The 27,911-nt window shown below is 40.8% G+C and overlaps 1 protein-coding gene across 4 annotated transcripts in view; it reads left to right on the top strand.

The window, feature by feature from the left end:
• Positions 1-27,911, top strand: part of CD109 (CD109 molecule) — a 143,025-nt gene that overhangs the window by 68,235 nt on the left and 46,879 nt on the right. For all 4 annotated transcript variants that reach the window (XM_027092353.1, XM_027092370.1, XM_027092346.1 and 1 more), the window contains 10 exons: positions 259-298; positions 2,811-2,895; positions 9,443-9,539; positions 9,813-9,954; positions 10,645-10,754; positions 12,915-13,139; positions 13,958-14,059; positions 14,144-14,206; positions 15,649-15,825; positions 19,223-19,375. In XM_027092353.1, coding sequence (XP_026948154.1) covers positions 259-298; positions 2,811-2,895; positions 9,443-9,539; positions 9,813-9,954; positions 10,645-10,754; positions 12,915-13,139; positions 13,958-14,059; positions 14,144-14,206; positions 15,649-15,825; positions 19,223-19,375 — 1,194 coding nt within the window. The remainder of the gene's footprint in view (positions 1-258; positions 299-2,810; positions 2,896-9,442; positions 9,540-9,812; positions 9,955-10,644; positions 10,755-12,914; positions 13,140-13,957; positions 14,060-14,143; positions 14,207-15,648; positions 15,826-19,222; positions 19,376-27,911) is intronic.

Below are 27,911 nucleotides of genomic sequence, written 5' to 3'. Positions count from 1 at the left end.
CCTGCAGTGAATTAAAGAGACAGGTCACCTTGTTATGTTAGTGGATTGTTAAGAAAAACTCATGAAATTCACAGACTGCATGTTGCAGATAACTGAAAATAAACTTCTACAAAGTTAAAATAAATTGTGTCGTTCGTTAAATAATTATAAATGTAATTAAAAATGTTTTCTAAATGTTTTTGTGAGGTAAACAAGCAAGCAAAGTAATTAAATAAGAACTCATATACTTTCTTGTCTTTTTCTTCTTCTTCCCAATAGGACCAGACATATTATCAGTCATTTCAGGTTTCAGAATATGGTAAGAGTTCTTCAACTTATTTTGATGGAAAACACATTTATTACTTTCCACAGAGATAGATAAGAGAAATTTCTAAGAGATGTATTATTTAAAGTAAAAATCCCAGTGGATTTTTACCAGGTAAAATCCTAGTATTTCCTATAGGTCTGAACATTTTTCTTTATAAAGAGTAAAGTAGGAATAAGATTGGCCGTAGTCCCATTATCCTGCTCTTTGTATGTATAGTTATTCTGTTTTTCTACTTTGTTGTGATCATAACATATTTAAAATTTTGTACGGCGTTTTTTTTTAAAGCGTAACCACAGTCATTTCCCATATCTTTCACTTGGTCAGCACTGGTGAAGACAGGGTTTAACTTGGGTAAATCCTCTTCCTGCAGGTGCCCCATTTGTAATATCGCATTTGGAAACACGTAGATGTAAGCAACTTGCGACCCAAGTGTTTTGTTGGTGGATGGAGAGGAAGGAAATCGGAGAGTGAAGGCATAGGACCCCACAATTAGTTGTACTTTGAACAGCTGTTTTGAGGTTGCACACAAGCTTCTTCATCTGATTTGTGTTACTTTTTGAGATTGTGTCTCATTCAGGCAGTAGAAATTCTGGAAAGTCGTTTGCTTGCCCCTTCGTGGCTCTGGTCCATGAATCCCATACAGCACTGTCACAGCTCAGCCTCATGATCACCTAGAACGGGGAGCAGCAAAGCTTTTTCCTGTTAATTGCCAGATAGTAAAACTTTATGCTCTGTGGGCCACACGGCTCTGTCTTAACTACTGACCTTTGCGGTTGTAGCACGAAGCAGCCATAGGCAGTATGTAAGTGAAAGTGGTTGTGATCCAATGCAGTTTTATTTATGGACGTGGAAATTTGGATTTCATATAATTTTCCCATGTCATGAAACAGTCTTCCTTTGATTGTTTCCAACCAATTGGAAATGCAAAACCCGTTCTTAGCTCGTGCTGGTCATTGTTTACTGACTCCCGATCTGGAGCTGTGTTGTCCGGTTCAGGGGTCACTCACCATGTTGGCTGCTGAACGCTTGAAACGTGGCTGGTCTAAATGGAGATGTGCTCTAAGCATGTAGAATGCCAAATTTTGAAGACGGTATAAGAAAAGAAAGAAAAATAGCTCATTAATAATAATTATTTATATTGATTACATATTGAAATGATAATCTTTTAGATATATGGCTTTAGGTAAAAATACTACAAAAATTAATTTCACCTGCTTCTTTTTCCTTTTTAAATGTGGCTACTAGAAATTTAAAACTACACCATGTGGCTCAGATCTTGTTTCTTTTGGACAGCCCCCATCTAGAGGAATAAATCAGAGGTGGCTGAGGCTTCTATAGGCTGTTTTTATTTCACGCAGAGGCGGTGCTGGGTGGCTGTATGTTGTTGAAGGGGGTATGTAGTGGAGGGGCAATTGATTGCCAACCTGTGATGTTTGAGGAGGGGACATTTTAATTTCCTTGGTCTAAGAAAATTCTACCTCTGAGTGGCCCGGACCTTGGAGGAGGGTAGAGTCCTGGAGTGGTCTCGGGCCTCAGAGCATGTTGGCACTCCAAGGGTCTTTCGCCTGGAGCTGGAGGTCTGTCCTGTTCTGCTGACTTATTGGTCGTCTTGATTCTTCTCTTACGTTAATTGAATGGTGAGATGCGCTGTTATGAGATGGATCTATTTCATGGGTCAGTGAAGTTAGAGAAGAGGAATATTTCTATAGATTGGAAGGAAATGAAATTGTTTTTTACTCCAGTGAGGTGCTTTATATTAAATAATATTACTATTTATAAAATATTTCATAGCCTAATTATATAAAGCCAACCAAAGTAGGGGTTTCTAATTTTAGGGTTACCTTCAGGAACCAGTACCTGTTGCACAAGAAAAGCATCATTACTTTGTAGCCCTATCTTAGTTATTAACTAGAAATCCTAGGACACAACTTCGTAGTAATCCATCGCGTTAGACTGTCACCACATTTACCTTTGATGGTCTCAAAGGACGTGGATTCTCTGTGACTGCATGTGTGTCACCCTGAAGAAAAAGGAGAGTCTTAGGGTCTCGGGATGTGCTTTTCGTAACCAAATTGGAAAAAAGTCCTAGGGAAGGGGCTGCTCAGAAGTAGCTATTTACCGAGTGATATGGAAGTATTTTAACAAGCAGTAAGTGCACACTGGTGGGTGACAGGTGAGTGAAAACCCTGGCCTGCTAGCACTCAGATGGCTTTGCATGTGGATACAGTTTAGATTCTACCGGTGGGAGGTTTCACAGGCCCGAGTGTCCATAGCAATTCCCCCGTCCCCATCGCTGTCTAGTTACCAGCCTTGTAGGGTTTCTGATTTTGAGTGGAATGAAGTACTTTTATCTCTGTGTTAATGTGTACTCAGAGCCGAGCGAATCTAAGTGCAAATGGTACCATTTATCAACTCCTTTAGAGCAGTTCTGTTCTCTAGTTTGTTAAGTTGTAAAATGAGAGGTAAGTGGATTGTTTAAAATATCCTTGCTTTTCTTTTCCAGTATTACCAAAATTTGAAGTCACTTTGCAGACACCATTATACTGTTCTTTAAATTCTGTGAGTTTAAATGGTACCGTCACAGCAAAGTAAGTATCATATTGCTTTCTATGACCTTAAACTGTTCCGAAACTGTATGACAAAGAGCTCATTATATACTCCAGAACATTAGCACAATGTGTTGCTTATTAAAATACCCCAATGGGCAGGAAACAAATGTTTATAATAAATAATTAAGCACGGAACATGTCTGCCCAGGTCTCTGCACCCATGTCTCTGCTTCCAGGCTGATCCAGTCCTAAAATATTCCCCACAGGCTAGTGTCTTTCTAAGGCTAGTCAAGGGATTTACCTGATACATGTGCCAGATTGAAGAAAAGCTTTATTTAGTCCTCATTCAGCTGTCTCTAATGGAGGTTGAGACTTGGGGGAGGGCTTTGGTTGCCTTATTGCAATTCACAGATGAGTCAGTGATCCACCTTCATCATCCGTTTCAGCATTTGGACACAGGGGACTTCCAGCCCCGCCCCGTGTAACTGCCGTCTAGTGGCTTTCATGATTTTGATCCAATGGCTCGAGCATCACAGCATTTTGTTTTGCTGAGGCAAAAAGCGTCTTCAGAGTCCCAGACCACTGGCTCTCAAACGTATAGGCTGGGAGTGCCCTCAAGTAATTCCAGGACCGATTTCTTATAGCATTTTAAATTTTTAAAAAAATACTTTGTCCCTCCCCATCCCCCGGGGTTTGCGAGGACTTGGATGTGGTGACACCTGTGACGCACGTCCCTCCTTGGCCGGGACCTGTCAGTGGGTTGGAGTTGGCCTGGAGTAGGCCTCCTCAGGAGAGCAGCCTGCGGCTGGGTGCTGACTTAATCCTCTAAGGGGACAGGACCTGATGGAGCATCGCGGTGCCCTTTCCCTGCTCAGCTGTCCCTCCTTGGTGTCACTTGCGCCTCTTCCAACCAGAGAATGTCTTGCTGTGGGCCCCAGTAAACCTCAGCACACTCCCCGTGACCTCCGCAGCCCTTATGGAGAGGTGCTTGCCTTTCCTTCCCCAGGATGGGTGTGTCTTGTAGCATTTATTTTTTAAAATCTATTTATTTATTTTTTTTTGTGGTACGCGGGCCTCTCACTGTCGTGGCCTCTCCCGTCGCGGAGCACAGGCTCCGGACGCGCAGGCTCAGCGGCCATGGCACACGGGCCCAGCCGCTCCGCGGCATGTGGGATCCTCCCGGCCCGGGGCACGAACCCGTGTCCCCTGCATCGGCAGGCGGCCTCTCAACCACTGCGCCACCAGGGAAGCCCTGTAGCATTTATTTTTGATGTGTCAATATCTGTACTTTGGTTTGTGAAATGTATTTAGCTTCAGAATTTATTTGTAATAGCTGGTAAACACTGGACCCCATCTCACCACTCATCGCAATATTCCTCTCCTGGTGAGGGTTTGTGGCAGTGGCGGTCGATGGGCAGTGAGTCCACGCACCAAAACGTCTGAGGACTCCTGCTTTAGATTCTTTTGGCAAACAAATCATGTGACACCCATGTGACGTAAAGGCAAAAATGTGTCTACCATTTGTATACCAAGTTAGTTCAGCTTACAATGTGAATCTGAGTTCTGTGGCTGAATTTATGGTTTGGAAAAGACATAAATGCCCGCTTTGTCATAATTATTTTCCTGCCCTTGATCTTAGCTGAAGGTCAAGCATTCTGTCTGCGTTTTATTTTGAGGTCTTTGACTAACGCTTATAAAACTTAGTGACTTCAAATCCGCATAAACCATCAATGTCCACATGGATTAGGTTGAAAGTGGATACCTTCTTTTTTTCTGTTTTTAGTTTTCAGGGGTGTGCCAGGGATTTAGCACAACCAGTTAAAACAGTGGTTCTTAAACTTTGGTAACTCTCTAGGAAATTTATTTTCCATTTTCAGGGGGTGTGGATCCCCTGAAGCAACAACATTGACAGCCTCTTCCCACCAACCCCGCAGTTTCATCCTGATTCTCATTTGTGGAGCCCCTTTGAGATGCTAATGGCTGAGGATGACATGGCAATTGTGACGGTCCCCAGGCAGTTCTTTAGGGCTCAACAGGTTGTGTTCTCATCATTTTCTTTAGAGCTATAGCCAGAGAAGTAGAAGCAGCAGGAGGCATATATTAAGAGATTTACTGCAAGGAGTTGGCTTATTTGACTGGGGGGACTAACTAGGGAAATCCAAAATCTGTTAGGCAGGTTGTCAGGAAGGGCTGCTAGAGCTCTCAGGTACGGGCTGACGTTTCTGTTCACAGGCAGAATTTCTTCCTCTTTAGGGAATTCTCAGCTCTGCATTAAGGCTTTTCAACTGATTAGATCAGGCTGATCAGATGATCTAGGATAATCTCCTCTACTTAAAATCAACCGACTATAGACTTTAATCACACCTATGAAATACCTTCACCTTGACACCTAGAGTGTTTGATTAAGTGACTGGGGACGTTAGCCTAGACACATCAGACAGCCCATCTTAGCGTTTGGTTTGTCTGTTCTAGGTAGTGAGACAATTGTTGCCAATTAAAGTTCTCAGACATGGCTAGTTCTTATAGTACAGGCACACCTTGGAGATTGTGGGTTCAGTCCCAGGCCACCGCCATAAAGAAAATATTGCAGTAAAGAGAGTCACGTGAAGTTTTTTCGGTTTCCCGATGTGTATAGAAGTTATTTTATTCTAGATTGTAGTCTATTAAGTGTGCAATAGTAAGGCCGAATCCGGCCTCTGGGCCCCGACACCGAATTAATTCTCGGAGACAGAGTTATGGGTGAAGTAAAAAAGGATAGCTTTATTCCTTTGCCAGGCAAAGGGGGTCACAGTGGGCCCTCAGAACTGTGTGTCCGAACCCAGGGGCGTTGGTGAGGAGTTTTATAGTCAAGGGGCGGGGTTGCTGAAAAGGACCAGGGGGCATGCAGGGCTTGCCTTCCTTCAATGCAGGGATCATCTGGCATCAGGTGATGATGGACGAACCGTGACCTTCTCTGGAATGAAGCGTGCTTCATCGAGGACTTAACATCTTCCATTTGCTGGGGGTTTGAGTTCTGCAGAAGAGCTCAAAGATACTGTTATGTGTATCCTTTGCTGGGGAACCAGGACCCTGCCCCAAGGCTGCACTACTGTTTCCTGACCGCTCCTCCCTTGTCTCTGCATCCCCTCCCTTCCCTGATTAGCGACTGTTTGAACCTGTCCTTTGGAACTCAGTGAAGGCAACACAGAAAGGCTTTTGTGCCCAGGAATCCCACAGGGTCCTGCTCGGCTTCCATAGCGTTATGTCTAAAAAACCAATGTACCTACAATGATTAAAAAATACTTTATTCCTAAAAAAGGCTCACCACCATCTGAGCCTTTAGTGAACTGTAATTTTTTTTGCAATAGTAAACTCAAAGATTGCTGATCACAGATCACCACAGCAAATATAATAGTAATGAAAAAACTTGAAATATTGTGAGAATTACCAAAATGGGTTACAGAGACATGAAGTGAGCAAATGCTCTTGGAAAAAGGGCATCAATAGACTTGCTCATTGCAAGATTGCCACAAACCTTCAATTTGTAAAAAACAGAGTATCTGTGTGTTTACTGTGCAAAGCACAATAAAACGAGGTCTGCCTGTAGTCCGTTCCGAGTATTTCCTTCCTATTAAATCTTCTTCCTTCAGGTTTCAGTTGCCTAGGGATGATGTCCGCTTTGGGAGCAAAGTAAGGCGGTTCTGTCCCAGGGCAGCGCAGATCTTGTGTGTGAATTCAGATGAGCAGATCCCGACAGGGCCGAGGCCCTTTCCCCAGAGGCCTCCTCCACCCCAGCGTTCATGAGTTCTGGGCCTATCAGTGCATTTCAGGAGGGTCTTTTTTTTTTTTGCGGTACGCGGGCCTCTCACCAGTGTGGCCTCTCCCATTGCGGAGCACAGGCTCCGGACGCGCAGGCTCAGCGGCCATGGCTCACGGTTCCAGCCACTCCATGGCATGTGGGATCCTCCTGGACCGGGGCACGAACCCGTGTGCCCTGCATCGGCAGGCGGACTCTCAACCACTGCGCCACCAGGGAAGCCCCAGGAGGGTCTTTTTTTATTCAGATTGTGGATATAATTTACAACTTTGCAACAGATTCAGGAAATCTTTTGACTAGCAAGGTCTTTTATCAGTCTCTAAAAATCGGTAGAGACCTATTCTATAAATACCGTGTCCTGGAGAAGATAGAAGTGATGATGGTGAGAGTCTGTCTGTGTCTCTCCTCCCTTCAGGCTGATCCTTCCAGTTGGGCCTTGGATTCACTCTTCTGTCGGGAGAATCCCAGGCCCACTTCCCCTCTCACCTGTGTCTTGATTTCTTCCATTTGGTATCTTTAACCTTTTGCTCTTTATCTCTGCATTCAAACGTTTCTGTCATTAAAGGAAACGAGCCCTCCCTGACCTTCATGCCTCCTCCTAGCTGCTGCCCTGTCTCTCACCTCTTTGAAGAGTTGGAGCTGCCTTGAAACACTTCTTCACATCCTGTTCGTTCTTTAGCCCCCTGCGTTCTTCCTTTCTCGCTCACCGTGATATGGAAACTGCTTTCACCACGGCACAAAGACCTCCTTCTTGCCTCGCCTTGTGTGTACTTTCTTAGGCTTTTACAACTTTTTTCTCCCTTTGCAGCATCGGACATTGCTGTCCTCTCCCATTTCCTTTCTGGTTTTTCTCCTTTCCCTTAGTCTGCTCCTTTGAGACTCTTTGCAGACAACTCTCTTCTGATCACATTGTAAACGTTCTTGCTCCTTAGAGTTCCATCTTTGGCTCTCTTTTCTCTTTTTACACATTTACTCGGAGTTTTCTTCTCCATGGCCAGGGCTTCTGCTGTTTATAATTTGATGAAACCTAAATCCGTATCGCCAGCCCACATTTCTAGCTTGACAGTCAGATCTCCATGTCTCGCTGCCCACTGCACATCGCCCACTGGATATCCCACAGATATTTTAATCAGTCGTCTTCCCCAAACCTGGTTCTCTGCATCCCTCTCGTGGGTGGACTGCAGCACCCTCTCTTTAGCTGAAGTCAGCTGTGCTTGTCTGACTCCCTCAATTCCCATAGCCGGTCAACCTCCAGTGCTGTTGGGTCTCTCTCCTTAATATCTCTCAAATAATCCATCTACCGTTCTCCACCGCCACCTCCTTGATTCAGGAATGTCACCTCTTCAGCTACGGTTGTAGTTTCTTAAAACTTTTTCCTGCCTCTATTTTTACCACATCCAATCTTCCCTCTACTTTGGATCCAGACGTCTTGTTGTTTCCTCTTCTTGTTGGCCTTCTCCGCCTTCTCTCTTTCTTCTCCACCTCATCCTAACCCCCCCTGCCCCACACCCCCTTCTGCCTTCTTCTTTCAGACCATTGCCTTGAGGGTGAAGTTCAAAATTTTTAGTGTATCTTACAGAGTTCTTTTCTAGCTTCATATCTTTTGAAACACCTCACCCAGCCCCTCATCTACCCTCCCAAAGTCTCCTCCCAGATCTTACTCGTGCTTCCAAGAATGCAGAATGCTTTTTCTGACCAAGAGACCTTTACATAGGCAATTTCAAGGCGTGGCTGCTTGCCCCTAACCCTCTATCCTTATAGCTCTCAAAGCACTAAAAACATGGCTATTCCACCCTTTTGAGGTTGTGTCTGTGTCGTGGTTACTACCGCACCTGGGTGCCTAGCACAGTGCCAGTCATGGAGTGGGCTTCCAATAAATGCTTATTGAAAGAACAAATGGATAAGCAACGTAACTCCTAAGATTTCAGTTTCAAGCTGTGTGTAGCGAAGCAGAGTCCTCCGTATGCAATCAAAAGCCTGTTACTTTGAGTGAACCAAATTAAGGTGTATGGGCAATAGTTTTGGTCTTGTCATGGAATTGGGGGTAAAGAGTAGGACTTGAAATCCAGTCGTTCTTTGGGTGTACTTTGAGAGATGAATTCTGTTGTCTTATCACTTGGACGGTTGTTATTAAGTTATAGATATGATTTTAAATATTTATTTGTATTAGCTATTATGGTCATCTCTGTGAGTAGATGATAACAATTTTGGTTACTTTTGCTAGTAGCCATCTGTCCCATGAAGGCATAGTTAATGAGCAGAAGATTACTGGAAATTTCCTGGAGAACAAGGTTAACACGCTCATTTTAGTTTTGAAAGCTTTAACGGAGATGAATAAAAATCTGCATTTGTTTATTAGCTTTGATGTGAACGTCTGCTCACTATTCCCACCTCATTAAAATAAATAAAATTCGCCACGGCGAATGCAACTTCAACTAACATTTAAAAATATTCAAAAGCTACAGTGTCTCCTGGGCATGCAGTTAATGGGCCAGTCCAGATTTCTAAGAATAAAAGATTTTCATAATCTTTTAAAAATCTTTTGATGGGAAACTGTCACTTCCAATTACGATCAGATTTTCTCTGGAGTCTCCAGAGGCTGGGTAAAGTGGGTATTATGAACTGTTTTTGAGGTATTGTAGTTAAAAGTCTTCTCATTTTGGAGACTTAATATCAAGGATCACCATTTATTAAGCACATTCTTAACTATGTTTTAGTTTTAGAAATTTGTAGTAAGAGTATGTTTTTAATATAATTCTTTTAAGTTAGGCCTCGTGTATTATTTTTCAGGTATACATATGGGAAGCCAGTGAAAGGAGACCTAACACTTACATTTTTACCTTTATCCTTTTGGGGCGTGAAGAAAAATATTACAAAAACATTTAAGGTAACTTTTGCAGATATCTTATAACTTGTAATGGGGAAAAACTGTAAGTGTACTTTCTCTAGAAATCAGATTTTATACTGAATTAACCAAAAGTTGAGCATCAGAAAATCAAGAGCTTTCTATCATTGAACAAATGAGAATTTACCCTTTTCTAAAAAAATGATTAAAGTGGAAATAGAACCATTGTATCGTTGTGACTTAGTTTGGGTTTTATTTCTAAAATTTGAAGTGCTAAAGTGAAGAATGCCATTGAAACATTTTTTAACAAAACAGATAAATGGATCTGCAAACTTCTCTTTTAACGATGAAGAGATGAAAAAGGTAATGGATTTTTCGGATGGCCTTTCTGAACACATGAATCTGTCTTCTCCCGGGCCGGTAGAAATTTTAGCCACAGTGACAGAATCACTTACAGGTTTGTAGACTTCGAAGTGAAGGTAAAGCTATTTCTGTTGTGCTGCTCTGTCATCTCTTATTATAATCGGTACGTTCATTTGAGGGCACTGTTGCCCAAGGATGCTAGTTAATGCTGAGATTGTCATGACTATTAGTCTAACTTGCAGAATGTTTTCGTAATGAAGGGGAACCTTATTTTCTTTGAAAGGATGTACCTCAACCACCTGTGATAGGTATTTTTAATTTTTTCCATCTCTATTTTTTTTTTTTTTTCAAACTGAAAACTACATGGAAGGGCTACCTTTTCAGCTGACTAACCATCCTCCTTTTTTTTTTTTAAAATAACATCTTCTGAAATCTCACCTGCTCCTAGACAGTTTTCTCTTTTAATAATAAAATAAAGGTTAATTACTTGGATCTTTCGGTTGCTACTTTTTAATGGCTTTCACCAATCCCCGAAAGTGCAAAAAGGCTATTCTGTCAGTGGCCTGATCTCTGGTGCACATGTCATTGATTGGGGGACACTAATGGTGCTCAGAAGGGATCCACAGAGGACATGTACGGTCCTCTTTGTGGCCAAGCCAAAGAGCCTTCTGTGCCCTGACATCCTAACCCCTTTGGGAAGTAGCGCAGGTGGAGAGATTTGGTGGATAGAAGCTGTTGGTAATATATTACTTTTACTTTCTAAATGGTGCAATTTCCAAAACAGGTATCTCAAGAAATGCAAGCTCCAATGTATTTTTCAAGCAACACGATTACATCATTGAATTTTTTGATTATGCTGCTGTCTTAAAGCCATCTCTCAACTTCACAGCCACTGTAAGTTGGCATATTTATTAATTGTCTAAAGCAGTAAGTTCAGTTTAGTGAAACAGAATGGGAAATAGTACTTTCAATGCTTTTCAAAAAATTTAAGCCCAAGGTAGGTAGATTACTTTTCCCCTTTAGATATATGGGGCACACAGAATTGTTTCCAAATGACCTTTATCTAATTTATTTAAAAAAGTAGTTTCCAAAAAATTTTTCCTCAAAATATATTTAATAAGTAATTCAAGTTAGATTTGAATTGCGACATTGAAGTTTTTATAAATTAATTGAAGGAATTAGATGGTAGTCAAAACATTTCAATTTCAATTTGATTTTTATAATGACTGATTTTAGTCCTAGCAAAGATGTAGCATTAAAAAGTATCAACTAATCTACTCAATTTTTTGAGAGAATACTGAATTAACATTTATTGACTGAGTCAATAAATGGGGCTTACAGACCTAAGAAGGACCCAGTCTCTACCCTGGAGTCACAGTGTTTGTGATGGTGACAAGAAAATATACACATAACTGTAATTCAAGGCAGGATAAATCAGTGTCATGAACACATTCCTGTAGGGATTTAAAACAGGTGTTGGCAAACTTTGTTTGCAAAGGGCTAGATAGTATATATTTTTAGCTTTGAGGGCCATATGGTCTCAGTCACAACTGTGTGACTCTGACGTTGTAGCATGAAAGCGGCCACAGCCCCTTGGTAACCAAGCCAGGGTGGTCACGTTCCAATAAAAACTTCCTTCCAAACAGACTGGATTTGGCCTCCCTGCCTGTCATAGTCTCTGGCCCCTGCTTTAAAGAAAGGAGGGTCACTTCTTGTTGAATAGATCAAGAGAAGTTTTAGAGTTTCTAGGTTAGTGGCTGTGCAGAGATTTGGGGGGCAGGGATGCGCTCAGAGAGGGTCCTGTCCTGATACCTTGCCCTAAACATCTCTTCCATCTCGCTCAATATCTTTTTACAATAAACCAGTGATCTAGTGAGAAAAAAAAGTTTTAGATAGCTTCTGATTTTAATAATCTTATAATTTAGACAGTTTGAAAAGGTAGTTAAGAAAACCCCCAGGAATCTGCAAATGGTAACTTGCAAATGAATAGAGGGAAACAAAGAGAGTTCCGGGAGGAGGAACTGGCTGTAGGACAGGGATGGGGGTCACTCAGGGATGCTTTATGGAGAAGCAGAAGATTTAGGTTATTTGTTACAAGATCTGCAGCATTTTCAGTGTTGGGATGTGTGGGTGGGGAACGAGATGAGCTGAGACGTCTACACAAGGCGAGAGCTTTGGTTGGCAAGCCAGGGTGCCTTCAGGTGACAGTGACTGGACCGGGGCAGTGACAGCAGAGAGCTTGTGTCCAGGAGAGGTCAGAGAGAAAGCAGGAGGCAAAGCTTGGGGATTGCAGAGGGTCCTCCGTGTCTCACATGCTCTAAGCAGTGAAGATCTTGGGACCTTATGAACGTGGGAGAGGTGTGGCGAAAGCAGCGTTCCAGGGGGACTGGTGGGGTCTGTGTGCAGGAGTGGGGCAGCAGCCCGGGCACGAGGCCAGCAGGAGGCTTGCGCTGCTGACTCTGGGTGGAGAGCATGTAAGAGATGTAAGACTTGGTGTGCGTTGGATTTGGAAGGTGGGAAGAGGGAAGGGAAATTCAGAGATGTTAAGTCTGACGGAATTGTGGGATTAGCAAAAATAGGAAAGGCGAGACGGGTTCTCACCTTTAGATGTACTGAATTTGAGATGACAGGGATGTACAAGTAGAAATTTCCTGCAGGGGGTTGGAGGTGTTGAGTATGAGCTCCAGAGCCAGATCAGGATGGCAGCAGGAGTGCTGAGACCTTTGAGGGTAAATGAGAATGAGGTTTTGACAAATTCCCACATTTAGGGAGAGGGAAGGGGGATAAAAAAGGACACCGAGAGGATGTAGGAAGAGGGGTATGCAGTGTGAAAGAGGTGATTGTGGAGCCGTGGAAGGCAAAGGAGGCATAACAGCCAGACGGGAGGGGAGGCCGCCCAGAGAGACCACTGAACCTGGAAGTTAGGGGGCTGCCGATGATTTTTGAGAGTTCGGTTTCATGGGAACAGCACAGATGGAAACTGGATTCAACTAAACTTGAATCCTTTGCTTCTCTTGTTTACCTGATTTCAAAACGTTTTCTTTTGACAATTAGGTGAAGGTAACCCGTTCTGATGGCAATCAACTGACTCCTGAAGAAAGAAGAAATAATGTAGTCGTGATGGTGACGCAGAGAAACTATACCGAGTACTGGAACAGATGGGATGGTAGAAATCAGGAAATAGGGGCTGTCCAGATCGTAAATCATACTGTCCCCGCAAATGGAATCTTCAAGATTGAATTCCCAATCCTGGACGATTCCAGCGAGCTACAGTTGAAGGTACCATCTGTTTCCCATCATTATGTTACCGCAGCAACCTTAAAACTGTCATCTTGTGGTAGGCACTCAACCTGTTGGGAGGTCACTTTGGTACACGGGAAGTGGACACATTTTTATTTTAAAGGAATGGGGGAAAGGGTTAAAAAGTGATTTAATGACAGTAGCTGAGAATTAGACTGAATGCTTCCTTGTAAATTCATTTTGAAGAGCAAAGTAAAATAGTGATCCGAAGATATGACGGAGAAGCCCCCAAACTCCCAGTCTAGGTGATTTTCAGTCATTTGAAATGGTGTTTTGGCAGGAGCTGAGATCAAAGGGGAATATGTTTTTTACATTTACACTCCTTTGCTGGACTGAGGCCCCCAGCCATTCCCGCTCCCTTTCTCGTGGTCACTCAGCCCTGTCAGTGTGGCCTCAGAGTTTTTCTCTCACCAGTGGTAGACTGAGTGAGCTGATATGATTTCTTGCTTAGAGTTGAGTTCTGTATTGTGGGGGAAAGGATTCCTTTTTCATTTCCTTCTTTCTTCTCACAGTGTTTCTTGATAATACACCTTTGTTTTGGAAATAAGTTAGGACCGTCCGTACTTTTTTCCTCTTAGATTATGACGATGAAGACCATTTTACACGTTTACAGCTATCACCTTCTTTATAGTATAAGCTGTAAAATGATGAAGATGCAATGTCTGGGGAATGTATTGTTTCCTGCGTGAAGAAAAGTGAAAGTGAATTTGCCTTTCACTGATTGTCCAGCAGGTAACATCCTTTATCAAGGTGTTTCTAAAGATGAAACTTTATGGTTGCCTTTTCTTTTGTTTTAGGCCTCTTTTCTTGATACTGTGAGTAGCATGGCTGTTCATGATATGTTTAAGTCTCCTAGTAAAACGTACATCCAGCTAAAAACAAGAGATGAAAATATAAAGGTAATGATTACAATCACTTGTTAATTATAATTGGACTGTCTTGCCACTGATATCTATATATTAATTAAAATATTTTTTTTCTAGGTGGGATCACCTTTTGAGTTGGTGCTTAGTGGCAACAAGCAGTTGAAGGAGTTTAGCTATATGGTAATCTCTTACAGAATCGGAATTTATGATCTATTGTAGAATCGTCTGAAATACCGTCTACCTTAATTTGAAACTGAACTTACTGATTTTTAAAATTCGGCCTCACACTTAAAAGAAACTATTGTATTTTAATGTATTGTATGTTATACATGCACAATATGTAATATTTACATACGTTCTTACAGAGTTTTCTTTTTTTCTTTTATAAATTTATTTATTTTTGGCTGCGTTGGGTCTTCGTTGCTGCACGCGGGCTTTCTCTAGTTGCAGCGAGCAAGGGCTACACTTCGTTGCGGTGCGTGGGCTTCTCATTGCGGTGGCTTCTCTTGTTGCGGAGCATGGGCTCTAGGTGCGCAGGCTTCAGTAGTTGTGGCACACAGGCTCAGTAGTTGTGGCTCACAGGCTCTAGCGCGCAGGCTCAGTGGTTGTGGCGCACGGGCTTAGTAGCTCCGCAGCATGTGAGATCTTCCCGGACAAGGGCTTGAACCCGTGTCCCCTGGATTGGCAGGCGGATTCTTAACAACTGTGCCACCAGGGAAGTCCCTCTTACAGAGTTTTTTATATCTAAGTTATATATAAATTTACTTTGCAAAATTTTACATTTTTTTCCTTTACCACAATGGATTATTATAGGACATTGAATATAGTTCCCTGTGCTATATATAGTAGGACATTGTTGTTTATCCATCCTATATATATATAGTTTGCATCTGCTAATCCCAATTCATCCCTCCTCTACCTTCCCCACTGACAACCACAAGTCTGTTCTCTGTGTCTGTGAGTCTGTTTCTGTTTTGTAGATAAGTTCGTGTCGTATTTTAGATTCCACATATAAGTGATATCATATGGTATTTGAATTTCTCTTTCTGACTTACTTCACTTAGTATATTATCATACTAGGTCCATCCATGTTGCTACAAATCAGCCTCACACCTTTTTAAGCTGTCCTTTTTATATTGAAATCAAACTCTTTTTTTCTTTCTTCACCCATATTTGCATTTCCAGTTTAAGATGAATAATGAAATCTTGCATTATGTTTAAAATTTAAAATTCTATGAGATAAGCCACGTATGTTCATTATAGAAAATTATAAAACATAAGGAAAACAAAAACACATAAAAATGCTCCGCATAAATTGTAGTTTTGCTAATCTAGCTCTCTCAGTGGTGCTCTGCAGTCCTTCCACTCAGAAATAGATTCTTGGCCATCAAGCTGCTGTTGGCTCAATCACGGTTGCTTTATCTTATCCTTTTCTAATTACCAGCGTGTACTCTCTGTGGTGGTCAGGGAGGTTTACTTTTGTGTGTGTGTGTTCAGAAAGGATTTGAAGTTGCTTTAAGTCAGGAATTTGCATGTATGCTTAAAATTATGATAAACAAAGCTGTCATTGAGATTCTCACTAGCTTTAGCGTAAAATAAAACTCATGTACTCTTCTTTTCAGGTAGTGTCCAGGGGACAGTTAGTGGCTGTAGGCAAGCAAAATGCAACAACTTTTTCCTTAACACCAGAAAATTCTTGGGCTCCAAAAGCCTGTATCATTGTGTATTATATTGAAGATGATGGGGAAATTATAAATGATGTTCTGAAAGTTCCTGTTCAGCTTGTGTTTCAAAATAAGGTAAGATTTAAGGTAATGATGTTTAAGAGAAAACTTCATATTAGTAAAGTCTGAGAAATGTAATATTTCTTTAGAAAAGTGTCATGAAACCAGATTGGTTAGAAATTTATATTCATTTCTAGAACTGTGGCTAAACCTCTTCATATTTAATTACTGTGTATCTGTTTTCACCTGTGGAATTATTGGACACTGTGCGTCTTCTTTGTAAGTCATGGTTCTTGGCTTTAAGACTTTAATTCAAATCCAAACTCTTTCAGGATTTCCCAAATGGTGGAGTCCATATTGCTCTGGCATGGAATTCCAAGGGCAATAGATGTGTGGTGTTGCTATTTGTGTGGGAGAGAAGTGAGGGTTGTAGGAGGGAGTGAGGCATCTGCACTGACGTGTGGAAGGAGAGCTGGGCTTTGGTTTATCCATTTCATCAGTCTGGAAACTAACCCAGGACAAATTTACAATGAGCTTGGCTGCTTTGCGTGTGGAGATCTCTGTGGAGTTTTGTCTCCACACACAGCAGTGATTTTTATAACCTAAGGTGTGTAGCTTGTGTAGGAAACACTCCTGGCCCCAACTCTGAGAAGTAACCAGATTGCAAGATTGACAGGTGGAGTTCAATTATCTCATACATGTTAAAATGAGCCATTGTTCTCACTAAAGGCTGCTACCGTCTCAGGACCTCTGAAGCAAAATAATCATTATTATTATTACTATTATTTTTAATGTTTATTTGGTTGCGCCGGGTCTTAGTTGTGGCAGGTGGGCTCCTTGGTTGCAGCTCCAGGGCTCGTTAGTTGTGGCTCACTGGCTTCTTAGTTGCAGCACATGGGCTCTTTAGTTGTGGCATGCAGACTCTTAGTTGCAGCATGCATGTGGGGTCTAGTTCCCTGACCAGGGATCGAACCCGGGCCCCCTGCATTGGGAGCGCAGAGTCTTATCCACTGCACCACCAGGGAAGTCCCCAATAATCATTATTTTAAAGTAGTGATTTGCAGAATACAGTTCTTCTGGTAGCATTTTCCCCCTGAATTTGTTAAAATTTTAAGAAGTAACAGTTGTCATCCATGCCTTTTTTATAGAGAACTGTTAACTCTAACTTTGACTGTCAAAATATAATACAAACTTCTATTTTCTGTCTTATGAAAAGAATTTTTTAAAAGACAGTGCTGTATTCTGTCAGTTTCAGAGCACAATTTTTGACTTCTAGTGACTCCATTAATTCCCTGAGGAAGGTGAATTTTTTTTTAACATCTTTATTGGAGTATAATTGCTTTACAATGGTGTGTTAGTTTCTGCTTTATAACAAAGTGAATCAGTTATACATGTACATATGTTCCCATATCTCTTCCCTCGTGCGTCTCCCTCCCTCCCACCCTCCCTATCCCACCCCTCGAGGCGGTCACAAAGCACCGAGCTGATCTCCCTGTGCTATGTGGCTGCTTCCCACTAGCTATCTACCTTACGTTTGGTAGTGTATATATGTCCATGCCTCTCTCTCACTTTGTCACAGCTCACCCTTCCCCCTCCCCATATCCTCAAGTCCATTCTCTAGTAGGTCTGTGTCTTTATTCCTGTCTTACTCCTAGGTTCTTCATGACATTTTTTCCCTTAAATTCCATATATATGTGTTAGCATACGGTATTTGTCTGAGAAAGGTGAATTTTAAAGTAGGAGTAAGGCTTAAACATAGAGGCACACATCTCTGAAAGTGAGAGCAGGTTCTAAAAAAAGTTGCTGTGTAAAGGCTTTGAGGAAGCAGACTGTATAAATCACTTCCAAGAAATTTCTTAGATATGAGAGATAAGAAATTAGTTTCAGTTGTGTTTGCAAAGATAAGTCTTCCATTTTTATATGATAATGTTTACCACATTTACTCTGAAAGAAACTGCATATTTGGAAATAAAATATGTTTCAACACAAGAACATTAATGAATCTTCGTTGATGTTCAGTAATGACTGTGGAATAAATGAATGAGATGTGGAAGGGGCAAGAGATGTAGTTTTAGAAATCATCCACACAGAAGTGCAGGTTGGAGCCAGGGGGTCACTGACGTGCAGAAAAAAGAAGGAGAAGTGCAAAGTTTGCATATGATGCAAACTGTGAGTTGCCTTAAACAAGGGGTAAGGAAAGGTATTCTTTCTGTTTAACTTGTTTAAGGTGTAAGTGGAGAAGAGTAAACTAGATACAATGGCTCAAGAGGCATGTGAAAGAAAGATGGCATCGGACAAGTTAAACAGGCAAGGAAGACTTTGTTCAAGACATTTGCAATAGGGGAGAGAGACTGAGCTTAACTCCACTGAAACAAAAGGCAGGAGGGTTTTTAAGCACTGGTGTGAGTTAATGGAAAAGTACTGGAAGACCCTGGGGGAGGGGTTGGTCAGCGTGATTCGGCCATCTGGTTTGGTAACTGGAGTTTATAAGTTAGGCTTCTATTCATCTACAGAGACTGGGAGATCAATCAGGGCTCTTTCTTGATGATTACACTTCAAAAGGATGGCTCCCAGGTCTTTGAGAGAGACATTCCGGCTAGTAAAACTGCCTGGAAGCCAGGAGAAGATTTACATCTCAAAGGGACAGAGAAAACATTAACAATTGCAAAGTTTTTAAGAAAAGGGAAATTAGGTGCTTAATGTCAGGAAGAAGCCTGTTTCTAAAGTTCAGGCAAGCTGAGGGGGACATGAAGGCCATCTTGATCAGGTGGTACAGTCACTGGGGCGAGGGATTGTTGAAACAGAGCTGGGCAAGATGAACATTCCTAGTAGGAAGAGGCCTTATAACAAAGCCATTGGGTTCAGCCGGGATGAGAGGATGGTTGCTCTTTAAGAAGTACAGGTAGGACTGTGCTTTGCTGAGTGTAATGACAGAGGAAGTTCAGGCAGCCACGGAGGCACAGAGCATGGGGCCTGACTGGTGTTGGTCTGATGGCCTCGTCCTGGGGAAAGACACCCCTGCCCGGCCCAGCCAGTTCTGGGAGTCCCCGGGGCTCTTACTTGCACGCACTCACTTCTGAGTCCAGGAGGCCAGTGTGCAGGCACTGGCAGTTTCTCTCCTCTTTCCTGTCCCCCCTCTTGGATACTGGCCCTCTTCACGTACGCCAGATAGTGTCTTCACTTCAGCACTGGCTGGCGGCTGTGGGGTGGGAGGTGGAGAAAGGGTAGAGAAGTGAAGGAAAACTCTGATTTGTGCCACAGTGAGAGGTTCCATGACTGGCGGACACTGTGGGGCCGAGGTTTCTTTTCACTCCTTTCCCTAGAGAAGGCTTGTGTATGGTTTTAGAATGGTCCCCGGGCCAAGGCACATGTAGAATCTTTGCTAGATTTTGTCATTGATCTGCTATTGGTAAGACGTAAGAAATGCTTTGAAAAAGTGTAATGTATCAATCCTGTTTTCTCCCGTTCTTAGATACAGCTATTTTGGAGTAAAGCCAGCGCTGAACCATCTGAGAGAGTCTCTCTTAGGATCACTGTGACACAGCCAAACTCAATCGTTGGGGTTGTAGCTGTCGACAAAAGTGTGAATCTGATGAATGTCTCAAACGATATTACAATGGAAAATGTGAGTTTAGCTATTTTTTCATTACAAAAATACACATTAAAAGAGAAAAAAAGTGGGGGCTTCCCTGGTGGCGCAGTGGTTGAGAGTCCGCCTGCCGATGCAGGGGACACGGGTTCGTGTCCCGGTCCGGGAAGATCCCACATGCCGCGGAGCGGCTGGGCCCGTGAGCCATGGCCGCTGAGCCTGCGCGTCCGGAGCCTGTGCTCCGCAACGGGAGAGGCCACAGCAGTGAGAGGCTCGCATACCGCAAAAAAAAAAAAAAAAAAAAAGAAACTTTGTGTTACTTCAGGTATCTAAAGGAAATTTCATTAGTTCCTTTTCAAGTATAAGTCAGTAATTAGTAAAGCTTCTAAATGAAAAGGATCTGCATTCCAGTTGTTAATGTTGGAAAGAGGCTATTGTGGTCAAGTGTCTTTGCTGTCTTACATGAGAAATGCCACTTAGAGTCTTCCCTCATTTTCATACTGTATTTTAACTGAAGACTCTTGAGAAAGTACTAGGAGATGGACTTGCACAATTCTGAATGACATTGGAGAGAGCTTTAGGTAATTATGAAGTACTTTCTATTTTGGTTGTACATAATGGTTATAAATAATTACAGTCCCCATTGAATCAGGAATTTGCAGTATATTGAGGGAGTGGAAAATCATGTTAACCTGCAGAAAACGTACAAACCAAGAAATATATGAACATCTAGTGTTATATAAACTAATCACCTATTCCTTAGTCATTTCATTTTTATTTGTAAGCTCTTTTGTTTTGAATTTCATTTTATTTTTATACAACAGGTCCTTATTAGTTATCTATTTTATACATATTAGTGTATATATGTCAATCCTAATCTCCCAATTCATCCCTCCCTCCCAACCCCCCGCTTTCCCCCCTTGGTGTCCACATGTTTGTTCTCTACATCTGTGTCTCTATTTCTGCCTTGCAAACCGGTTCATCTGTACCATTTTTCTAGATTCCACGTATATGCGTTAATATGTGACATTTGTTTTTCTCCTTCTGACTAACTTAACTCTGTATGACAGTCTCTAGGTCCATCCATGTCTCTACAAATGATCCAATTTTGTTCCTTTTTGTGGCTAATATTCCATTGTATACATGTACCACATCTTCTTTATCCATTCGTCTGTCGATGGGCATTTACGTTGCTTCTATGACCTGGCTATTGTAAATAGTGCTGCAATGAACATTGGGGTGCATGTGTCTTTTTTTTTTAACATCTTTATTGGAGTATAATTTCTTTACAATGTTGTATTAGTTTCTGCTGTATTACAAAGTGAATCAGCTATATGTATACATATGTCCCTATATCTCCTCCCTCTTGCGTCTCCCTCCCAGCATGTGTCTTTTTGAATTACTGTTTTCTCTGGGTATATGCCCAGGAGTGGGATTGCTGGGTCATATGGTAATTCTATTTTCAGTTTATTAGGAACCTCCATACTGTTCTCCATAGTGGCTATATCAATTTACATTCCCACCAACTGTGGGAGGGTTCCCTTTTCTCCACACCCTCTCCAGCATTTGTTGTTTGTAGATTTTCTGATGATGCCCATTCTAACTGGTGTGAGGTGATACCTCATTGTAGTTTTGATTTGCATTCTCTAATGATTAGTGATGTTGAGCAGCTTTTCATGTGCTTCTTGGCCATCTGTATGTCGTCTTCGGAGAATTGTCTATTTAGGTCTTCTGCCCATTTTTTGATTGGGTTGTTTGTTTTTTTAATATGTAGCTACATGAGCTGTTTATATATTTTGGAGATTAATCCTTTGTCCACTGATTCATTTGCAAATATTTTCTCCCATTCTGAGGGTTGTCTTTTCATCTTGTTTATAGTTTCCTTTGCCGTGCAAAATCTTTTAAGTTTCATTAGGTCCCATTTGTTTATTTTATATTTCCGTTACTCTAGGAGGTAGGTCAAAAAAGGTCTTGCTGTGACTTATGTCAAAGAGTGTTCTTCCTATGTTTTCCTCTAAGAGTCTTATAGTGTCTGGTCTTACATTTAGGGCTTTAATCTATTTTGAGTATATTTTTGTGTATGGTGTCAGGGAGTGCTCTAATTTCATGCTTTTACATGTAGCTGTCCAGTTTTCCCAGCACGACTTATTGAAGAGACTGTCTTTTCTCCATTGTATATCCTTACCTCCTTTGTCATAGATTAGTTGACCATAGGTGCGTGGGTTTACCTCTGGACTTTTCTATGCTGTTCCATTGATCTATATTTCCGTTTTTGTGCCAGTACCATATTGCATTCATTAGTGTAGCTTTATAGTATATTCTGAACTCAGGGAGTCTGATTCATCCAGCTCCATTTTTTTCCCCTCAAGATTGCTTTGGCTATTTGGGGTCTTTTGTGTCTCCATACAAATTTTAAGATTTTTTGTTCTAGTTCTGCAAAAAATGCCATTGGTAATTTGATAGGGATTGCATTGAATCTGTAGATTGCTTTGGGTAGTATAGTCATTTTCACAACATTTATTCTTCCAGTCCAGCAACATGGTGTATCTCTCCATCTGTTTGTGTCATCTTTGATTTCTTTAATCAATGTCTTATGGTTTTCTGAGTACAGGTCTTTTACCTCCTCAGGTAGGTTTATTTCTAGGTATTTTATTCTTTCTGTTGCAATGGTGAATGGGATTGTTTCCTTAATTTCTCTTTCTGATCTTTCGTTTTTAGTGTATAGGAATGCAAGAGATTTCTGTGCATTAATTTTGTATGCTGCAACTTTACCACATTCATTGATAGGCTCTAGTAGTTTTCTGGTGGCATCTTTAGGATTCTCTATGTATAGTATCATGTCATCTGCAAACAGGGACAGTTTTACTTCTTCTTTTCCAGTTTGGATTCCTTTTATTTCTTTTTCTTCTCTGATTGCCGTGGCTAGGACTTCCAAAACTATGTTGAGTAATAGTGGTGAGAGTGGACATCCTTGTCTTGTTCCTGATCTTAGATGAAATGCTTTCAGTTCTTCACCATTGAGAATGATGTTTGCTGTGGGTCTGTCATATATGGGCTTTATTATGTTGAGGTAGTTTCCCTCTTTGCCCACTTCCTGGAGAGTTTTTATCATAAATGGGTGTTGAATTTTGTTAAAAGCTTTTCTGCATCTATTGAGATGATCATATGGTTTTTATTTTTCAATTTGTTAATTGAAATGGTGTATCACATTGATTGATTGGCATATATGGAAGAATCCTTGCATCCCTGGGATAAATCCCACTTGATCATGATGTATGATCCTTTTAATGTGTTGTTGGATTCTGTTTCCTAGTATTTTGTTGAGGATTTTTGCATCTATATTCATCAGCGATATTGGTCTGTAATTTTCTTTTTTTGTGGTATCTTTGTCTGGTTTAGTATCAAGGTGATGGTGGCCTCGTAGAATGAGTTTGGGAGTGTTCCTTCCTCTGCAATTTTTTTTCTTCTGTTTTTTTCCTCTGCAAGTTTTTGGAAGAGTTTGAGAAAGATGGGTGTTAGCTCTTCTCTAAATGTTTGATAGAATTCACCTGTGAAGCCATCTGGTCCTGGACTTTTGTTTGCTGGAAGATTTTTAATCACAGTGTCAATTTCATTACTTGTGATTGGTCTGTTCATATTTTCTATTTCTTCCTGGTTCAGTCTTGGAAGGTTATACCTTTCTAAGAATTTGTCCATTTCTTCCAGGTTGTCCATTTTATTGGCATAGAGTTGCTTGTAGTCGTCTCTTATGATGCTTTGTATTTCTGTGGTGTCTGTTGTAACTTCTCCTTTTTCATTTCTGATTTTTTGATTTGAATCCTCTCCCTCTTTTTCTGATGAGTCTGGCTAAAGGTTTATATATTTTGTTTATCTTCTCAAAGAACAATCTTTTAGTGTTATTGATCTTTGCTATTGTTTTCTTTGTTTCTATTTCACTTATTTCTGCTCTGATCTTTATGATTTCTTTCCTTCTACTAAATTTGGGTTTTGTTTGTTCTTCTTTCTCTAGTTCCTTTAGGTGTAAGGTTAGATTGTTTATTGGAGATTTTTCTTGTTTCTTGAGGTAGGATTGTATTGCTGTAATCTTCCCTTTTAGAACTGCTTTTGCTGCCTCCCATAGCTTTTGGACCATAGTGTTTTCATTGTTATTTGTTTCTAGGTATTTTTTAATTTCCTCTTTGATTTCTTCAGTGATCTCTTGCTTATTTAGTTACGTATTGTTTAGCTTTCATGTGTTTGTGTTTTTTACATTTTTTCCCGTGTAATTTATTTCTAATCTCATAGCGTTGTGGTTGGAAAAGATGCTTTATATGATTTCAATTTTCTTAAATTTACTGAGGCTTGATTTGTGACCCAAGGTGTGATCTATCCTGGAGAATGTTCTGTGTGCACTTGAGAAGAAAGTGTAATCTGCTGTTTTCAGATTGAATGTCCTATAAATATCAACTAAATCTATCTGGTCTGTTGTGTCATTTAGAGCTTGTGTTTCCTTATTAATTTTCTGTCTAGATGATCTGTCCATTGGTGTAAGTGAGGTGTTAAAATCCCCCAGTATTACTATGTTACTGTTGATTTCCTCTTTTATAGCTGTTAGCATTTGCCTTATGTATTGAGGTGTTCCTATGTTGGGTGTATATATATTTATAATTGCTATATCTTCTTCTTGGATTGATCCCTTGATCATTATGTAGTGTCCTTCCTTGTCTCTTGTAACATTCTTTATTTTAAAGTCTATTTTGTCTGGTATGAGTATTGGTACTCCAGCTTTCTTGTGATTTCCATTTGCATGGAATATCTTTTTCCATCCCCTCACTTTCAGTCTGTATTTGTCCCTAGGTTTGAAGTGGGTCTCTTGTAGACAGCATATATAAGGGTCTTGTTTTTGTATCCATTTAGGAGCCTGTGTCTTTTGGCTGGAACATGTAATCCATTCACATTTAAGGTAATTATTGATATGTATGTTCCTATTACCATTTTCTTAATTGTTTTGGGTTTGTTTTTGTAGGTCCTTTCCTTCTCTTGTGTTTCCCACATAGAGAAGTTCCTTAAGCATTTGTTGTTCCTTTAGCATTTTTTGAGCTGGTTTGGTGGTGCTGAATTGTCTTAGCTTTTGCTTGTCTGTAAAGCTTTTGATTTCTCTGTTGAATCTGAATGAGATCTTTGCTGGGTAGAGTAGTCTTGGTTGTAGGTTATTCCCTTTCATCACTTTAAATATATCATGCCACGCCCTTCTGGCTTGTAGAGTTTCTGTGGAGAAATCGGCTGTTAACCTTATGGGAGTTCTCTTGTATGTTATTTGTCATTTTTCCCTTGTTGCTTTTAATAACTTTTCTTTGTCTTTGATTTTTGTCAGTTTGATTACCCTGTGTCTTGGCATGTTTCTTCTTGGGTTTACCCTGCCTGGGACTCTCTGTGCATCCTGGACTTGGGTAGCTATTTCCTTTCCCCTGTTAGGGAAGTTTTCAACTATAATCTCTTCAGATATTTTCTTGGGTCCTTTCTCTCTCTATTCTCCTTCTGGGACCCATATAATGCAAATGTTGGTGCGTCTAATGTTGTCTCTTAGTCTGTCTTCATTTCTTTTCATTCTTTTTCTTTATTCTGTTCTGCTCCAGTGATTTCCACCATTCTGTCTTCCAGGTCACTTATCCGTTCTTCTGCCGCAGTTATTCTGCTATTGATTCCTTCTAGTGCATTTTTCAATTCAGTTATTGTATTGTTCATCTCTGTTTGTTTGTTCTTTAATTCTTCTAGGTGTTTGTTCTTTAATTCTTCTCGGTCTTTGTTAAACATTTCTTGCATCTTCTCAGTTTTTGCCTCCATTCTTTTTCTGAGATCCTGGATCATCTTCACTATCATTATTCTGAATTCTTTCTGGAAGGTTGCCTATCTCCACTTCATTTAGTTGTTTTTCTGGGGTTTTATCTTGTTCCTTCATCTGGTACACTGTCCTCTTTCTTTTCATTTTGTCTGTCTTTCTGTGAATATCATTTTCATTCCACGGGCTGCAGGACTGTAGTTCCTCCTGACAGGCTGCAAGATTGTAGTTATTCTTGCTTCTGCTGTCTGCTGTCTGGTGGATGAGGCTATCTAAGAGGGTTGTGCAGGTTTCCTGATGGGAGCATCTGGTGGTAGCTAGAGCTTGGTGTTGCTCTGTTGGGCAGAGCTCAATAAAACTTTAACCTGCTTGTCTGCTGATGGGTGGGGCTGAGTTTCCTCACCATTGGTTGTTTGGTCTGGGTGACCCAGCACTGGAGGCTACAGGCTCTTTGGTGGGGTTAATGGTGGACTCTGGGAGGACTCTTGCCAAGGAGTACTTCCCAGAACTTCTGCTGCCAGTGTCCTTGTCCCAGCGGTGAGCCACAGCCATCCCCCGCCTTTGCAGGAGACCCTCCAACATTTGCAGGTAGGTCTCATTCAGTCTCCTATGGGGTCACTGTTCCTTCCCCCTGGGTCCTGATGTGCACACTACTTTGTGTGTGCCCTCCAAGAGTGGAGTCTCTGTTTCCCCCAGTCCTGTTGAATTCCTGCAATCAAATCCCGCTAGCCTTCAAAGTCTGACTCTCTGGGAATTCCTCCTCCCATTGCTGGATCCCCAGGTTGCGAAGCCCAATGTGTGGCTCAGAACCTTCACTCCAGTGGGTGGACTTCTGTGATATAACTGTTCTCCAGTTTGTGAGTCACCCACCCAGCAGTTATGGGATTTGATTTTATTTTGATTGTGCCCCTCCTACCATCTCATTGTGGCTTCTCCTTTGTCTTTGGATGTGGGGTATCTTTCTTGGTGAGTTCCAGTGTCTTCCTGTCAATGATTGTTCAGCAGTTACTTGTGATTCTGGTGCTCTCACAAGAGGGGGTGAGCGCACGTCTTTCTACTCTGCCATTTTTAACCAATCTCTGTAAGCTCTTTATAGGTACTTGTCAGTGAAATCTAGACTGTATAACCCACATCCACTGATTGATTAACTACAGTGATTAACAACACGTCAGAAAGAAAGATATATACGTATAGGCTAATTTGGTCATCTTGTTGTAAAATCAATCCATTTGAGAAAAATTATACATTTTTCTTCAGTCTATGCAGCAAATTTTTCTCATTCTTTTTTTAAATAAACTCCTTTAAAAGCAATTGGTCACTTTTTTTCTCTTGCCTTCACTTAAATTCACATTATATTCTAAAAAGTCTGTAGCATTTTGCATTTGATTTAAGTGAATATAGCATCCTTCATTTTACAGCTTGCTAAATATCTTAATAAATATATTATTTCATTTTTCCTTCCATATATATGTGTACACACACAAATACACACACACACACGCTCTCTTTGTCTCTGTCTCTATATCTCGCTGTACGTTTACATTAAATTTTGTCAGATATTAAGATTGCTATCCCAGCTTTCTTTTGATTCAAATATACTTGGCTGGTATATTTTTCCATCTTTTTATTTTCAACCTTTTGTAAGTTTTTGTTTTACCTATATCTTGTAGATAGCATATTATTATATTTTGCTTTTGTTTTTTTAATCTAATCTGATAGTGTCTTTTAATAAGCTTATTTAACCCATTTACAAATTAGTCCTTGCTCTAATTAAGACTTATTTCTGCTTTTTTATTTCATATTTTAAAATTTAGACTACTTCCTTTTTTGTTTCTTTTTATTCTTTCTGTGGTTTTGGAAGTTACACATTCTATTTTTATTTCCATGATACATGCCCTTAACTCATGAATTGTGCTTATATTTATTTATCCTTATTGATTTCTTAAGATTATCAATATTTGTATCTTCATCTGAGAAGGCAAGCATTTTAGTGTGCTCTCATATTCTTATGCATTCTTTTTGTGTCTCCCTGACTGTACCTCCTTCCCCAACCCTGGCCAGATCATGTTGCTGTTGTACAGAATTTTTGCCCTTTCAATATATACTCTCCCTTATTTTATTTATTTATTTTTTTGCTGTACGCAGGCCTCTCACTGTTGTGGCCTCTCCCGTTGTGGAGCACAGGCTCCAGATGCGCAGGCTCAGCGGCCATGGCTCACGGGCCCAGCCGCTCTGCGGCATGTGGGATCTTCCCGGACCGGGGCATGAACCCGTGTCCCCTGCATCGGCAGGCGGACTCCCAACCACTGTGCCACCAGGGAGGCCCCTCTCTTAGCTTTTTGTTTTATGTTTTTTGTCTCTTTTGTCTTTTATTTATTTCTTTGGGAGAGTTCCTCAATTGACTCTTTCTGCTCACTGATTATTCATCAGCTGTATCTATCCTACTTTGATGGATATCCTACTTTTATATCAGCTGTTATACTTTTAATGTGTATTATTTTCATTTGGTTCTTATATTTTTTCTTGTTTTATATTGCTAATATTTTATCTTACCTATATTTACTATGTTTATTTTAAATTCTTGAGCTGACTTTTCAGTATTCTGCTTCACACGTTGTATGTTGTCCAGATGTATGTCTTTTACGGAAATTATACTCGTTGGATGGCTAGCTGATTTGGCTGCTACTCTGATAATGTCTGTTGGGGAAGGCTGAACACCAGGTTCCAATCTGTGTATGTCTTGTGAATTTAGAG

This window comes from Aethalodelphis obliquidens, unplaced genomic scaffold (assembly GCF_003676395.1).
Source record: "Aethalodelphis obliquidens isolate GAN/ISIS:26980383/991018 unplaced genomic scaffold, ASM367639v1 scaffold3, whole genome shotgun sequence".
In the NCBI taxonomy this organism is placed as follows: Eukaryota; Metazoa; Chordata; class Mammalia; order Artiodactyla; family Delphinidae; genus Aethalodelphis; species Aethalodelphis obliquidens.
This window is presented reverse-complemented; position numbering and strand designations above follow the sequence as displayed.